Source organism: Salmo salar, chromosome ssa02, assembly GCF_905237065.1.
Source record: "Salmo salar chromosome ssa02, Ssal_v3.1, whole genome shotgun sequence".
Taxonomy (NCBI): domain Eukaryota; kingdom Metazoa; phylum Chordata; class Actinopteri; order Salmoniformes; family Salmonidae; genus Salmo; species Salmo salar.
In genome coordinates, this window is record NC_059443.1 from 81,271,824 (window position 1) to 81,287,812 (window position 15,989).

Consider the following 15,989-nt stretch of genomic DNA (forward strand, 5'->3'; position numbering starts at 1 on the left):
TGTATTTATATTGCCCTTCTTACATCAGCTGATATCTCCAAGTGCTGTACAGAAACCCAGCCTAAAACCCCAAACAAGTAATGCAGGTGTAGAAGCACGGTGGCTAGGAAAAACTCCCTAGAAAGGCCAGAACCTAGGAAGAAACCTAGAGAGGAACCAGGCTATGAGGGGTGGCCAGTCCTCTTCTGGCTGTGCCGGGTGGAGATTATAACAGAACATGGCCAAGATGTTCAAATGTTCATAAATGACCAGCATGGTCAAATAATAATAATCACAGTAGTTGTCGAGGGTGCAACAAGTCAGCGCCTCGAGTAATGTCAGTTGGCTTTTCATAGCCGATCATTGAGAGTATCTCTACCGCTCCTGCTGTCTTTAGAGAGTTGAAAACAGCAGGTCTGGGACAGGTAGCACGTCCGGTGAACAGGTCAGGGTTCCATAGCCGCAGGCAGAACAGTTGAAACTGGAGCAGCAGCACGGCCAGGTGGACTGGGGACAGCAGGGAGTCATCATGCCAGGTAGTCCTGGGGCATGGTCCTAGGGCTCAGGTCCTCCGAGAGAGAGAAAGAAAGAAAGAGATAATTAGAGAGAGCATACTTAAATTCACACAGGACACTGGATAAGACAGGAGAAATACTCCAGATGTAACAGACTGACCCTAGCCCCCCGACACAAACTACTGCAGCATAAATACTGGAGGCTGAGACAGGAGGGGTCAGGAGACACTGTGGCCCCATCCGATGATACCCCCGGACAGGGCCAAACAGGCAGGATATAACCCCACCCACTTTGCCAAAGCACAGCCCCCACACCACTAGAGGGATCACTTCAACCAACAACTTACCATCCTGAGACAAGGCCGAGTATAGCCCACAAAGATCTCCGCCACGGCACAACCCAAGGGGGGGCGCCAACCCAGACAGGAAGACCACGTCAGTGACTCAACCCACTCAAGTGATGCACCCCTCCTAGGGATGGCATGGAAGAACACCAGTAAGCCAGTGACTCAGCCCCTGTAATAGGGTTAGAGGCAGAGAATCCCAGTGGAGAGAGGGGAACCGGCCAAGCAGAGACAGCAAGGGCGGTTCGTTGCTCCAGAGTCTTTCCGTTCACCTTCACACTCCTGGGCCAGACTACACTTAATCATAGGACCCACTGAAGAGATGAGTCTTCAGTAAAGACTTAAAGGTTGAGACCGAGTCTGCATCTCCCACATGGGTAGGCAGACCATTCCATAAAAATGGAGCTCTATAGGAGAAAGCCCTGCCTCCAGCTGTTTGCTTAGAAATTCTAGGGACAATAAGGAGGCCTGCGTCTTGTGACTGTAGCGTACGTGTAGGTATGGACGGCAGGACCAAATTGGAAAGATGGGTAGGAGCAAGCCCATGTAATGCTTTGTAGGTTAGCAGTAAAATCTTGAAATCAGCCCTTGCCTTAACAGGAAGCCAGTGTAGGGAGACTAGCACTGGAGTAATATGATACCATTTTGGGGTTCTAGTCAGGATTCTAGCAGCCGTATTTAGCACTAACGGAAGTTTATCTAGTGCTTTATCCGGGTAGCCGGAAAGTAGAGCATTGCAGTAGTCCAGCCTGGAAGTAACAAAAGCATGGATTAATTTTTCTGCATCATTTTTGGACAGAAAGTTTCTGATTTTTGCAATGTTACGTAGATGGAAAAAAGCTGTCCTTGAAACAGTCTTGATATGTTCTTCAAAAGAGAGATCAGGGTCCAGAGTAAAGCCGAGGTCCTTCACAGTTTTATTTGAGACGACTGTACAACCATCAAGATTAATTGTCAGATTCAACAGAAGATCTCTTTGTTTCTTGGGACCTAGAACAAGCATCTCTGTTTTGTCCGAGTTTAAAAGTAGAAAGTTTGCAGCCATCCACTTCCTTGTGTCTGAAACCCAGGCTTCTAGCGAGGGCAATTTTGGGGCTTCACCATGTTTCATCGAAATGTACAGCTGTGTGTCATCCACATAGCAGTGAAATTTAACATTATGTTTTCGAATGACATCCCCAAGAGGTAAAATATATAGTGAAAACAATAGTGGTCCTATAATGGAACCTTGAGGAACACTGAAATTTACAGTTGATTTGGTAGATGACAAACCATTCACAGAGACAAACTGATATCTTTCCGACAGATAAGATCTAAACCAGGTCAGAACTTGTCCGTGTAGACCAATTCGGGTTTCCAATCTCTCCAAAAGAATGTGGTGATCGATGGTATCAAAAGCAGCACTAAGATCTAGGAGCACGAGGACAGATGCAGAGCCTCGGTCTGATGCCATTAAAAGGTAATTTACCACCTTCACAAGTGCATGAGAAAAATTGTCATGGAAATAATTGGATTTCCTATTACCAAGTCGTTTACAGTTTCTATGCCTTAAGTTTTCCATGCGGACCAATTTATTGGTGAATTGTGAAAAGCTATCCAAGGATTGCTCCATAGGGTTGTCTTTTTAGAGAGCGATATTGGTTCTTGTTGGAAGAAAATCAAGCAGAGTCTATGTTGTTATAGTGTTTTTAACTAAACAGTCTGGGGATGAGAATGTGCATCTTCAACACGTACCCATTGTTCTTTTTTAGTGCATTTAACCTTTTGACGCCTGAGTTCTAAATATGAATAACAGCCCTTACAGCATGAGTTCTTGTTGCACGCGGAACCAGAATTCTATGCTGCTGTTCTAGAATGTGATTGTTGCATTATGCTACTATTCCCTGTGGCTCAGTTGGTAGAGCATGGTGTGTGCAACACCAGGGTTGTGGGTTCAATTCCCACGGGAGGCCAGTAAAAAAAAAAAAGAATGCATGAAATGAAATGTATTCACTACTGTAACTAGCTCTGGATAAGAGCGTCTGCTAAATGACTAAAATGTAAATGTAATTCTCTTCACACTCCCCCCCACCCACTGCTTCAAGACCACAATGTCTGCTTCATATGATGTTTTAGAAAACATATCCTCCCTTCCTATATATAGTAGCAGCAAGTATCTATAGCATTATTGATAATTGTCTAATAATTATCATCATCTATATTGCATGTATTATTACGTGAAAGAGGCTGTGGTATTAGCCTGTCTGAGGGGCTAAGGTACTAAGTCTGGTGTATTTGATATAATAGTGGTGAACAAACAAAGTGACAGCAGGGTATGAGCATACAGTGATTATACCAAACATTAGAAACACCTTCCTAATACGGAGCTGCACCCCATTTTGCCCTCAGAACAGCCTCAATTCATCGGGTCATGGACTCCACAAGGTGTCAAAAGCGTTCCGCGGGGATGCTGGCCCATGTTGACTCCAATGTTTCCCACAGTTGTGTCAAGTTGGCTGGATGTCCTTTGGGTGGTGGACCGTTCTTGGCACACGTGGGAAACTGTTGAGCGTGAAAAACCCAGTAGTGTTGCAGTTCATGGCAAAAAACGGTGCGCCTGGTATCTACTACCATACCCCGCTCAAAGGCACATAAATCTTTTGTCTTGCCCATTCACCCTCTGAATGGCACACATACACAATCCATGTCTCAACTGTCTCAAGGCTTAAAAATCCTTCTGTAACCCGTCTCCTCCCCTTCATCTACACTGATTGAAGTGGATTTAACAGGTGACATCAATAAGGGATCAAAGCTTCCACCTGGTCAGTCTCATGGAAGGAGCAGGAGTTCTTAATGTTTTGTACACAATGCATATCACCTATGCCGACCATTGGTTACGGTGTCGGTTATACGGGAACAGTTGGATCCACGAAGAACTCTAGTTTAAGGACTCCGGATTTCCTGCTTATTCCCTCCTGATTCTGGGAAACCATGGCTACAACAGTGGCTAGATTTTGTCATCATGTCAACGTATTATCACCACTGGACATGTAGCCTACAGACGCCAGCCTCGTCGCCAAGACAGGAAGATATTTTGCAATCTTCAAATGCGGTGAGTATTATGGCTTGGGTAGGTTTTAGGCTGGTCGGGCTGAGGAGAATGAGAACAGGGTGGATCAAGCCACGTAAGCAACAAAGTGAGGTAGTTTGTACAGGTGAACAGCTGTATTGTATGCAGAGACCGTGGCGTGAGTGAAGCGAGGTTGTGGGTTATCCTAAACTGTGGAGCTAGACAGGATTATCTAGGTTTATGCTTTGGCGCCATCTACGGGCTGAATGTTCCGAGGACAAGTCTTTGCTCTCCATCCAAAACTTGGTTACAGCTGTATAAACTTCCGGTATTACTAACTATACCGTATACGCTTAGGAACAGTCTATGTAATGTAGCGACTCACATCCTGCTCTTTAGTCTACAGTAGTAGTCAGCTGATGAACCAGGTTAGGATAAAGGTTGTTGGCTAGGGGAAATGAATTGATAAAACAATCAGTAGAATACATTACAAATCAAGGAATAACTAAAGTTGATGACATACTTTTTTATTTCAGAAATGGAGCACAGGAGTTACATTTTATTTTCGGGTAAACACGTTTCATTTCTTTTTTGGTGTTTAAAAAAATAAAATATCCCCCCCACGCATCAAAAAACTCAAGTCATACAACTGTAAAATGTATTGAAATGTATCATTTGTTTTTCTATCATCATAATGCCACTCAGTAGTGCTTAAGGGTGTGGTATTCTCCAAAGCAAGGAATTATACACAAGGCCGTGTTACAAGGCTCACACATGTACTTAGTCATCTTCCTTCGTTTCTGCCGCCGGGTAGATGTTTGACAGACCTTGCAATGCCTCCTGGTGCTCTTCCCTTGCAGGGTGGTCTGAGGGACGTCGCTCGGGAAGTGGCGTCCAGTGAGGCGTAGAGGATTGTCAGAGGGAGGCCGGCCCCCAGTAGACGGACGACGAGGAGTATGGTGGTTCTCAAGGATCTGCCGAATCAGGTTTACCCTGTACTGCTGGTAGGAGATCACCTGTCCTGTGACCTGCCGGTGGACAACGTGGCCGTTGAAGAGAGCTATGTCTATTAGGTGGAAAAATAGCTTCCTGTACCATTTGAGGGACTTTCTGGCACACTCAACAAAAGTGTTCTGCATTTCCACTTTGTCAACTGCTCCCATCTTCTTGTTGTACTCCAAGACACAGTCTGGCATTATTTTCCTCTCTCCGGTGACATAGTCCAGTTTTCCTGTGTCCGACATTGTGGAGGTGTGCACAGTGGACAGAACATGGACATGTCGTTTGTCGTGCCATTTCACTGCCATTATCTCCCCGTTGGTTTGGAACTCCACCTCTCCCTTGCTCAGTTTCTTTTTGAATATTGGCATCCCCTTCCTTTTGGATCTCACCATGCCACAGGCCCCCGTGTTCGCCCTTAGAAGGTACTGGAAAAGGGTAGGGCTGCTGTACCAGCTGTCCACAAATACAGTGTGTCCCTTTCTGAGGTAAGGTTGCAGCATGGTGATCACCACTGATCCAGATATGCCAAGACCCTCAACGTGCTTTATATCTGTGGTGGTGTCGGTGTAGATGATCAGGTCCTGCACATATCCTGTCAGACAGTCACATAAAACAAAGAACTTGACTCCAAATCTGTGGCGCTTTGACGGGACGTATCGGCGGAATGGAAGCTTCCCTTTCCAAGCCATGAGAGACTCGCCAATGCACAAGTCCTTGTGAGGCACAAACACTCTTCCAAATGCCCTGGTCAAGCTGCTCAGGATATTCCTGATTTTGTGAAGGGGGTCGTCAAGGTTTGCCGTGGCGTTGTTCACAAAGTGGAGCGCTCTGAGCAAGACAAGGAAGCGGTCCTGGGAGAAAAGGGTTTGGAAAAAAGGTGTCTGTAGCATAGGGTTAGTGGTCCAGTAGTCCCTCACAGAGCCCTTCTTCACTAGCCCCATCAGCATCACCGCCACCAGGAAGGTATACATTTCACTGATAGTAGTGTTCACCCATTTTGAGAGCTTCCCTTTTACGCCAGGGGGAGTCTTCTCTTTCAGTTCATGAGAATACCTGCAAACAAATATGAAAATTTAGTAGGCTAAAGGCATTCTGAATGTTGATACATTTGAAGAGAGCTTTGGGTTTTTCTGTAATATGATAATGGATATACCTGTTGGTTTCCTGCACCACACTCTCCACCAATTCCTTATCAAAGAACAGTTTAAAACACTCTGCCTCTGAGGGGGTAGGCAGGGTGCTTTGTACGCCAGACAGGGAATCATTGAAGTCTATCTCTGATGGTTTGAAGTGACAGGATCTCCAGCAGCGGGGGCCATCCTCCTCAACATCAACAAGATTGGCAGCAGCATCTTGGGGAGTTGAGGGATGCTCATTGCCTGCAAGGTTAGGGTGGACACCATTATTTCACCTTTATTTAACCAGGTAGGCTAGTTGAGAACAAGTTGTCATTTACAAGGTTAGGGTGGACACCATTATCATCAGACATTCTACGCTCACAGTCCAGTAGGTTGGGGAGCAGATATTCCTTGTCACCATCTGATTGATCCGACTCTCATACAAAGATTCTTCAACAGAATTACTAAATATATCTCATCAGTGAGGCGTTTCCTTTTGAAACCAGACTATCATTTATTTTGTTACATTTTAGTCATTTAGCAGACACTCTTATACAGAGCAACTTACAGTAGTGAGAGCATACAATTATTTATTTATTCATTCATTCAGCAAGAAAGAGCAAGCGTTCCTCTCCTCCAATAGGCTATTAGTAAAGACTAGAAGTCGAAATAAGTGTCCAACAAGCTTTTGTAATTTGGCTTTTACTGGGAATCCACAAGATTTAATAGCAGAGGCAGACGAGGCCAGGTGCGTAATTGTGCAACGAAGATAGACAGGCTGGAAATGTGTAGCCTAAGTTAGAAGTGTATGCAAATTAGGCCATAAATCATCAGCTTCATGTTAGGTTTCATACTGCAGTGAATATATCCTGTCAATTTACACAGCAGGGGAAAAAAAGAGACCAGATAACAAAATCTCAGGTAGCCTCCCGAGGCTGCGCTGCCAGTCCCTGGGCACGCAGTTTGAAAAGCATTATTAGTAATGTATTAGTAATCTAAGTAATTAGTAGTCCTCAGAAGCCATATTGATTATATTTTATATGCATTTTTATCATCTACTTTGTCACATACAGTCCCCAGTCAAAAGTTTGGACACACCTACTGATTCAAGGGTTTTCTTTATTTGACTATTTTCTACATTGTAGAATAATAGATAGTGAAGACATCAAAACTATGAAATAACACATGGAATCATATATTAACCCCAAAAAGTGTTAAACAAATCAAAATATATTTGATACATTTTTAGATTCTTCAAAGTAGCCACCTGTTGCCTTGATGATGATTGCACACACTTGGCATTCTCTCAACCAGCCTCACGAGTTAGTCACCTGGAATGCATTTCAATTAACAGGTGTGCCTTGTTACAAGTAAATTTGTGGAATTTCTTTCCTCCTTAATGCGTGTGAGCCAATCAGTTGTGTTGTGACAAGGTAGGGGTGGTATACAGAAGATTTACCAAATAGGGCTAAGAGCAAGTCTATATTTTGGCAAGAACAGCTCAAATAAGCAAAGAGAAACGACAGTCCATCATTACTTCAGTCAATCCGGAAAATGTCAAGAACTTTGAAAGTTTATTCAAGTGCAGTTGCAAAAGCCATCAAGCCTTATGATGAAACTGGCTCTCATGAGGACCGCCACAGGAAAGGAAGACCCAGAGTTACCTCTGCTGCAGAGGATAAGTTCATTAGAGTTAACTGCAGCTCAGAAATTGCAGCCCAAAAACATGCTTCAGAGTTCAAGTAACAGACACATCTCAAAGGAGACTGCGCAAAACAGGCCTTCATGGTCAAATTGCTGCAAACAAACCACTACTAAAGGACACCAATAAGAAGAAGATACTTGCTTGGGCCAAGAAACACGAGCAATGGACATTAGACATGGTGGAAAACTGTCCTTTGGTCTGCTGAGTCCAAATTTGAGATTTTTGGTTCCATCCGCGTGTCTTTTTGAGACGCAGAGTAGGTGAACGGATGATCTCTGCATGTGTAGTTCCCACCGTGAAGCATGGAGGAGGTGTGATGGTGCTTTGCTGCTGACAGTGGGATTCTGCAGCGATACGCCATCCCAAAAATCGTACAAATAAAGAAAAACCCTTGAATGAGTAGGTGTGTCCAAACTTGGGATTGGTATTGTGTGTGTATATATTTTTATTGGAAAAAACACATTGTTGAGTTAATAAAGCCGCATATAAACATGGTCTGTGTTATTTAACCCGAGGACCTACAGTAGAGCGTCTCCAGACTTAGTGGATCAAACCCCCAGTTAGTCCTAGCAGTAAGGGTACATTACATTACATACAGCTATTTAACAACAACACCAGTTAGTCCTAGCAGTAAGGGTACATTAAATACAGCTATTTAACAACAACACCAGTTAGTCCTAGCCGTAAGGGTACATTACATACAGCTATTTAACAACAACACCAGTTAGTCCTAGCAGTAAGGGTACATTACATTCAGCTATTTAACAACAACACCAGTTAGTCCTAGCAGTAAGGGTACATTACATTCAGCTATTTAACCTGTTATGGCTAGGGGGCAGTATTTTCACAGCCGGAAAAAAAAAAACGTACCCGATTTAATCTGATTATTACTCCTGCCCAGAAACTAGAATATGTATATAATTATTAGTTTTGGATAGAAAATACTCCAACGTTTCTAAAACTGTTTGAATGGTGTCTGTGAGTATAACAGAACTAATTTGGCAGGCCAAAACCTGAGAAGATTCCATGCAGGAAGTGGCCTGTCTGACAATTTCTTGCCCTTCTTGATTATCTCTATCCATTACAGAGGATCTCTGCTGTTACGTGACACTTCCTACGGCTCCCATGGGCTCTCAGAAGGCGGCAAAAAGCTGAATCGTGGCTTTGCAGGCTCTGGCTGAAAAAAAGTAGCGCATTTGGGTAGTGGCTGGTTACAGTACTGTGAGACTCAGGCTCGTGCCCGCATCGACAGAATGCTTTGTTTTCTTTTGTCTGTTTACCTAAACGCAGATTCCCGGTCGGAATATTATCGCTTTTTTACGAGAAAAATGGCATAAAAATTGATTTTAAACAGCGGTTGACATGCTTCGAAGTACGGTAATGGAATATTTAGAAATCTTTTGTCACGAATTGCGCCATGCTCGTGACCCTTATTTACACTTCGGATAGTGTCTTGAACGCACGAACAAAACGCCGCTATTTGGATATAACGATGGATTATTTTGGACCAAACCAACATTTGTTATTGAAGTAGCAGTCCTGGGAGTGCATTCTGACGAAGACAACAAAGGTAATCAAACTTTTGTAATAGTAAATCGGAGTTTGGTCAGGGCTAAACTTGGTCGGTGTCTAAATGGCTAGCCGTGATGGCTGGGCTATCTACTGAGAATATTGCAAAATGTGCTTTCACCGAAAAGCTATTTTAAAATCGGACATATCGAGTGCACAGAGGAGTTCTGTATCTATAATTCTTAAAATAATTGTTATGTTTTTTGTGAACGTTTATCGTGAGTAATTTAGTAAATTCACCGGATGTTTGCGGGGGGTATGCTAGTTCTGAACGTCACATGCTAATGTAAAAAGCTGTTTTTTGATATAAATATGAACTTGATTGAACAAAACATGCATGCATTGTATAACATAATGTCCTAGGGTTGTCATCTGATGAAGATCATCAAAGGTTAGTGCTGCATTTAGCTGTGGTTTTGTTTTTTGTGACATTATATGCTAGCTTGAAAAATGGGTGTCTGATTATTTCTGGCTGGGTACTCTGCTGACATAATGTAATGTTTTGCTTTCGCTGTAAAGCCTTTTTGAAATCGGACAGTGTGGTTAGATTAACGAGAGTCTTGTCTTTAAAATGCTGTAAAATAGTCATATGTTTGAAAAATGGACGTTTTCGGATTTTAGAGGAGTTTGTATTTCGCGCCACGCCCATCATTGGATATTGGAGCAGGTGTTCCGCTAGCGGAACGTCTAGATGTAAGAGGTTAACAACAACACCAGTTAGTCCTAGCAGTAAGGGTACATTACATTACATACAGCTATTTAACAACACCACCAGTTAGTCCTGGCAGTAAGGGTACATTACATTACATACAGCTATTTAACAACACCACCAGTTAGTCCTAGCAGTAAGGGTACATTACATTACATACAGCTATTTAACAACAACACCAGTTAGTCCTAGCAGTAAGGGTACATTACATTCAGCTATTTAACAACAACACCAGTTAGTCCTAGCAGTAAGGGTACATTACATTCAGCTATTTAACAACAACACCAGTTAGTCCTAGCAGTAAGGGTACATTACATACAGCTATTTAACAACAACACCAGTTAGTCCTAGCAGTAAGGGTACATTACATACAGCTATTTAACAACAACACCAGTTAGTCCTAGCAGTAAGGGTACATTACATTCAGCTATTTAACAACAACACCAGTTAGTCCTAGCAGTAAGGGTACATTACATACAGCTATTTAACAACAACACCAGTTAGTCCTAGCAGTAAGGGTACATTACATTACATACAGCTATTTAACAACAACACCAGTTAGTCCTAGCAGTAAGGGTACATTACATTACATACAGCTATTTAACAACAACACCAGTTAGTCCTAGCAGTAAGGGTACATTACATACAGCTATTTAACAACAACACCAGTTAGTCCTAGCAGTAAGGGTACATTACATTACATACAGCTATTTAACAACAACACCAGTTAGTCCTAGCAGTAAGGGTACATTACATACAGCTATTTAACAACAACACCAGTTAGTCCTAGCAGTAAGGGTACATTACATTCAGCTATTTAACAACAACACCAGTTAGTCCTAGCAGTAAGGGTACATTACATACAGCTATTTAACAACAACACCAGTTAGTCCTAGCAGTAAGGGTACATTACATTACATACAGCTATTTAACAACACCACCAGTTAGTCCTAGCAGTAAGGGTACATTACATTACATACAGCTATTTAACAACAACACCAGTTAGTCCTAGCAGTAAGGGTACATTACATTACATACAGCTATTTAACAACAACACCAGTTAGTCCTAGCAGTAAGGGTACATTACATTACATTCAGCTATTTAACAACAACACCAGTTAGTCCTAGCAGTAAGGGTACATTACATTCAGCTATTTAACAACAACACCAGTTAGTCCTAGCAGTAAGGGTACATTACATTCAGCTATTTAACAACAACACCAGTTAGTCCTAGCAGTAAGGGTACATTACATTACATACAGCTATTTAACAACAACACCAGTTAGTCCTAGCAGTAAGGGTACATTACATTACATACAGCTATTTAACAACAACACCAGTTAGTCCTAGCAGTAAGGGTACATTACATTACATACAGCTATTTAACAACAACACCAGTTAGTCCTAGCAGTAAGGGTACATTACATTACATACAGCTATTTAACAACAACACCAGTTAGTCCTAGCAGTAAGGGTACATTACATTACATACAGCTATTTAACAACACCACCAGTTAGTCCTAGCAGTAAGGGTACATTACATTACATACAGCTATTTAACAACAACACCAGTTAGTCCTAGCAGTAAGGGTACATTACATTCAGCTATTTAACAACAACACCAGTTAGTCCTAGCAGTAAGGGTACATTACATACAGCTATTTAACAGCAACACCAGTGTCTCCACCTTTTTGAGTGGGGGTGGATGTACGAATATAAACTTACATGTTGTATATACATCTTTACTGCTGTGAAAGCACAATGTGTGATTTTTGTTGTTGTTGTTGATTTTGGCTAATGCGACAACGTGAACATTTTTGTCTATCATTAGTTGTTGTAAGTCAAGGAGGCATCCATGCAATACTGGACACAACATTTTGATACAGACCAACGGAACAAAAAGGAAACCTTGAATTTGTAGGATTCAATTCTCTCTTTCATTCTTGATACCATGTCTTGTTGACAATAGAAACATCTAGATTTGTAATGGAGCGGTTGTTTTGGCTGCGTAAACAACAACTTCTGTGTTCAGATCTCTCCACCAGTTTTCAGTGTGATTTAGATCTGGACTCACTGCTTCCTGCACCTCGGTCCTGGCAGTTTGGCCCACTCCTCTTGTGCAAACTGCTCCAGTTGTCCCAGATTTTAAGTGCAACTTCTACCAACTGCTGTGTTCAGATCTCTCCACCAGTTCTCAATGTGATTTAAATCTGGACTCACTGCTGGACACTTCAGAACAGTCCAGTGTTTTGTCTTGAACCGTTCCTGGGTGCTTTTTGAAGTGTGTTTGGGGTCATTGTCCTGCTGGAAGACCCATGACCTTTGACGGTGACCCAGCTTTCTGACACTGGTTTCCCCTGATTTCATGATGCCATGCACACGTTCAAGCCACCCAGTGTCAGAGGCAGTAAATCAACCCCAAAACATCACTGAACCTCCTCTGTGTTTGACTGTAGGGAAGGAGTTATTTTCTTTGAAGGTTTCATTTTATTTTCTGTAAACACAGAGATGGTATGCTTTACCAAAAAGCTCTAATTTGCTCTCATCTGTCCACAGGACATTCTCCCAGAAAGATTTTGGCATGTTCAGGTGTGTTTTGGCAAATTGCAGTCGAGCTTTCTTATGTCTGTCTCAGCAGTGGGGTCCTCCTGGGTCTCCTACCATATAACCCCCTTTCATTGAGTTGGCGACGGATGGTACGAATTGAAACTGTCGTACCTTGTGAATCTGTGTGGCAGTTGATCAAGGTGCTTTATCCACCATTGGAACAATCCTTCGCTGCAATCTTCCATCAAGTGTTCTGTTGCGGCCACGTCCAGTGAGGCTGGCTACAGTGGCATTGGCCTTAAACTTATTGATAATATTACGTACGGTGGAAACAGGAACATCAAGGTCTCTGGAGATTGTCCATGCTTGGCTACAATCTTGTGTCTGACCACTTCTCAGATAATTCTCTGGTTTTCTTTTCTCCATGCTCATTGTGGTACACACAGTGACATAAAACAGCAGAATGAGTCCTTTTCTCTATTCAAACTGGTTGAATGAGGGATTTTTATATTTCAGGGACCTGTAACTCACCACAGGTGAGTTCAATTCCAAAGTAAAGGAGAATCAGCTGCTTGAAATCTCATCATTTCTAACTGCTTCTAGAAGGTGCCAATAATATTATTCAGATTATTTTGTTTTGTTCAACTGTAAACCGAAGACATAAGTGGATACCAAAATATGTTTTAATATGAACAGTTTTGGAAGATTTGATTTTACCTTTATTTAACTAGGCAAGTCAGTTAAGAACAAATTCTTATTTACAATGACGGCCTACCCCGGCCAAACCCGGGTGACGCTGGGCCAATTGTGCGCCGCCCTATGGGACTCCCAATTACAGCCGGTTGTGATACAGCCTGGAATCAAACCAGGGTCTGTAGTGACGCCTCTAGCACTGAGATGCAGTGCCTTAGACTGCTGTGCCACTCGGGAGCCCAAGAAATGGTGCATTATTTGAAAAAAGTTCAAGGGTGACAATATTTTTGTACATACGACTGACTGTATGTTGGAGTTCAGGCTTTATTTGACCTGATCAAGTAGGAAATAGCATTCATTTTGACCATTACAGAGGAGGCCAAGTCTGGCTTATAGAAATGGCTTAGAGAGCTTGTTTTTTCATTTTTTAACACTCACAGCTGTCCCCCAGTGTAAGTTCTGAAGATGAGATGTTAATGAAGCAATACATACAAATTTGAAGTGTCTTGAGTTTAGTTTGTGTGTTCTAGAGTCTTGACTGGGACAGACAATGTAACATCCATAATGTTTTGAGAAAAATGTTTTTGTAAAACATGCACCTTACATCAGATCATCTTGAAACTTTCTCTCTAAAGCTAACTTTCATCAAGGTTTTATATGGTCTATTGGCTTCTCTCTTTTCATTGGCAGAATCCTTTTTCAGTGTTATGATATTCATAATATCCATATCCACCAGTCTATCTTCATGTCAACTAACAGAACTCTGCTGGTTGTCCTGGTAACAGATACCAGTGGGCAGATCTATTTTATTTGTTCAAACTAAGCTACAGCACTTACTTTGATGAGTCAAATCTGATCCTTTCTTCTCTTCTCCTCCTCTCACAGTTCCATTCAGCCCCGTTGTTTTCCTGCAGTCCACCAGCAACACAGACAACCTCTTCATACCCAGCAGTAAGGCGCTACCGGGAGAGGCACGACACAGGGACTCCGGGAGGGCGGAAGGGCTAGCGTTGTCCTGGTAACCATAAAGAGGGGACACAGACACATATCATTTTGGATGCTGATGCCACTGTTGTCATAAAGTGCATTACAGAAACCCAGCCCAGACCCCGATAGAGCAAGCTGTATGCTAGACCAGACCAAGCTGTACCATCTGGTGTTCTGATCTGGAGAGACTCTTCTCTGCCTCGTCAGCATCAGGATGTTGTTGAGGCTCCCCAGAGGATCCACAATAGTCAGGTCTCTCTCCTGTGTGAATGAGAACATCAAACAGATGGTAAACTTATGATCTTCTATTACAATCATAGGGTCTTTCAAGAGGCATTAATATGTCTAAAAAGGCCTAAAATGGCCACTTTCATCATGATTTTCAAATATATTGTTTATGATGCAACTGTAAGAGGGTCGTTCCACTAAATGGATGCCTTTTACGTCCCTTTGATATTTTAAGTAGAAATTACGCACCAATATTGAATTTTAAAAGCCTGTTATATTAGATGAAGTGCACATTAATATAAACCATATGGAGAATTCAATAAATCTAATTTAAAAGTCCCAAAAATGTACCAATGGCAGACTGAAACTAACAATTTATACAGTACTGAACAACATATTCAAGTGTAGAACTTTAGTAGAATCTCCCTTAAAAACCCTACATTAGGGACGAAGTGCACTTTAATGTAGACGACAAGTCCCAAAAATATATCTATTTTTTATTTAACTAGGCAAGTCAGTTCTGAACAACTTCTCATTGACAATGACAGCCTGTGTTAATTGCCTTGTTCAGGAGCAGAACGACAGGTTTTTACCTTGTCAGCTCAGGGATTTGATCCAGCAACCTTTCGGTTACTAGCCTAATGCTGTAACCACTAGGCTACCTGCCGCCCCGATATATGTACCACTGCCAGATAACATTAATTTAAAAGTAAAAAATGCATGTACCAATGGCAGATTGCCCCTTCAACAATTCCTACAGTACTGAACAACATATTCAAGTGTAGAACTTCAGTAGAATGCCCCTTAAACACCCCCCCCCCCACACACACACACACACCACCACCCACCCCACATTAGTTCAACAACGGCATAGTGTGTGCCCCTGTTTTTAAGACAGTACTCACTGGTGTTAATCAGATATTCTGTCTCCTCCTCCATTCCTTCCTCTTCTTCTTTTACTCCAAAATGTTCTCTCTCTTCTTCCCCTACATTTTCTTCTTTTAATGTTATGGCACCTTCCTTTTGAATTCTGAAAGCTTCTACTTCCTCTTTCACTCCAAAAGGTTCTTTCTCTTCTTTCACTGTAATATCCATCTCCTCTTCTTCATTTTTTATTCTTAAAGCTTCTTCCTCTTCTTCTCTTACGATCATGTTCAGCCCTAGAGCTTCTTTCTCCGAGTATCTTAGTGAGCTCATGGTCGGGATGTTAGCTAGCTAGATAGTTAGCATTAGCGATGAACCTAGTACAGTAACGTTAACAATTGAACAAATTAGCCAATTTCATTTAACAAGCAAATAACCTTTTTTAAACTAGTCAATAGGTAAACATAATTATGTTTAAAAACACTGACCTTAATATAAACAAGACTGGTTTAATGTGCGCTACACGCTACCGAAGTGGTTGAATGAGTTGTCTTTTGCCGCCGTTGAAGCTTTCCGTCCACTAGATTATACGTCACGCAAGAAACATCACCTGAAAGCCTCCCATCGCCATCTGCTGACTGGAGTGGGTAACGCAGATTGGTAAACTCTCCATTACATCG

At 42.2% G+C, this 15,989-nt stretch overlaps 1 protein-coding gene across 1 annotated transcript; it reads right to left on the reverse strand.

Moving 5' to 3' along the window:
- Nucleotides 1–4,393: 4,393 nt before the first annotated feature.
- On the reverse strand, nucleotides 4,394–15,946 carry LOC106594932 (piggyBac transposable element-derived protein 4). The gene is made up of 6 exons (XM_014186321.2): nucleotides 15,798–15,946; nucleotides 15,351–15,686; nucleotides 14,381–14,478; nucleotides 14,068–14,245; nucleotides 6,043–6,268; nucleotides 4,394–5,942 (listed from the first exon to the last, which is right to left on the reverse strand). The coding sequence occupies exons 2-6, from the start codon at nucleotides 15,640–15,642 to the stop codon at nucleotides 4,589–4,591; spliced, it is 2,148 nt and encodes a 715-aa protein (XP_014041796.2). The 5' UTR covers nucleotides 15,643–15,686; nucleotides 15,798–15,946; the 3' UTR covers nucleotides 4,394–4,588.
- Between the last annotated feature and the right edge of the window lie 43 nt (nucleotides 15,947–15,989).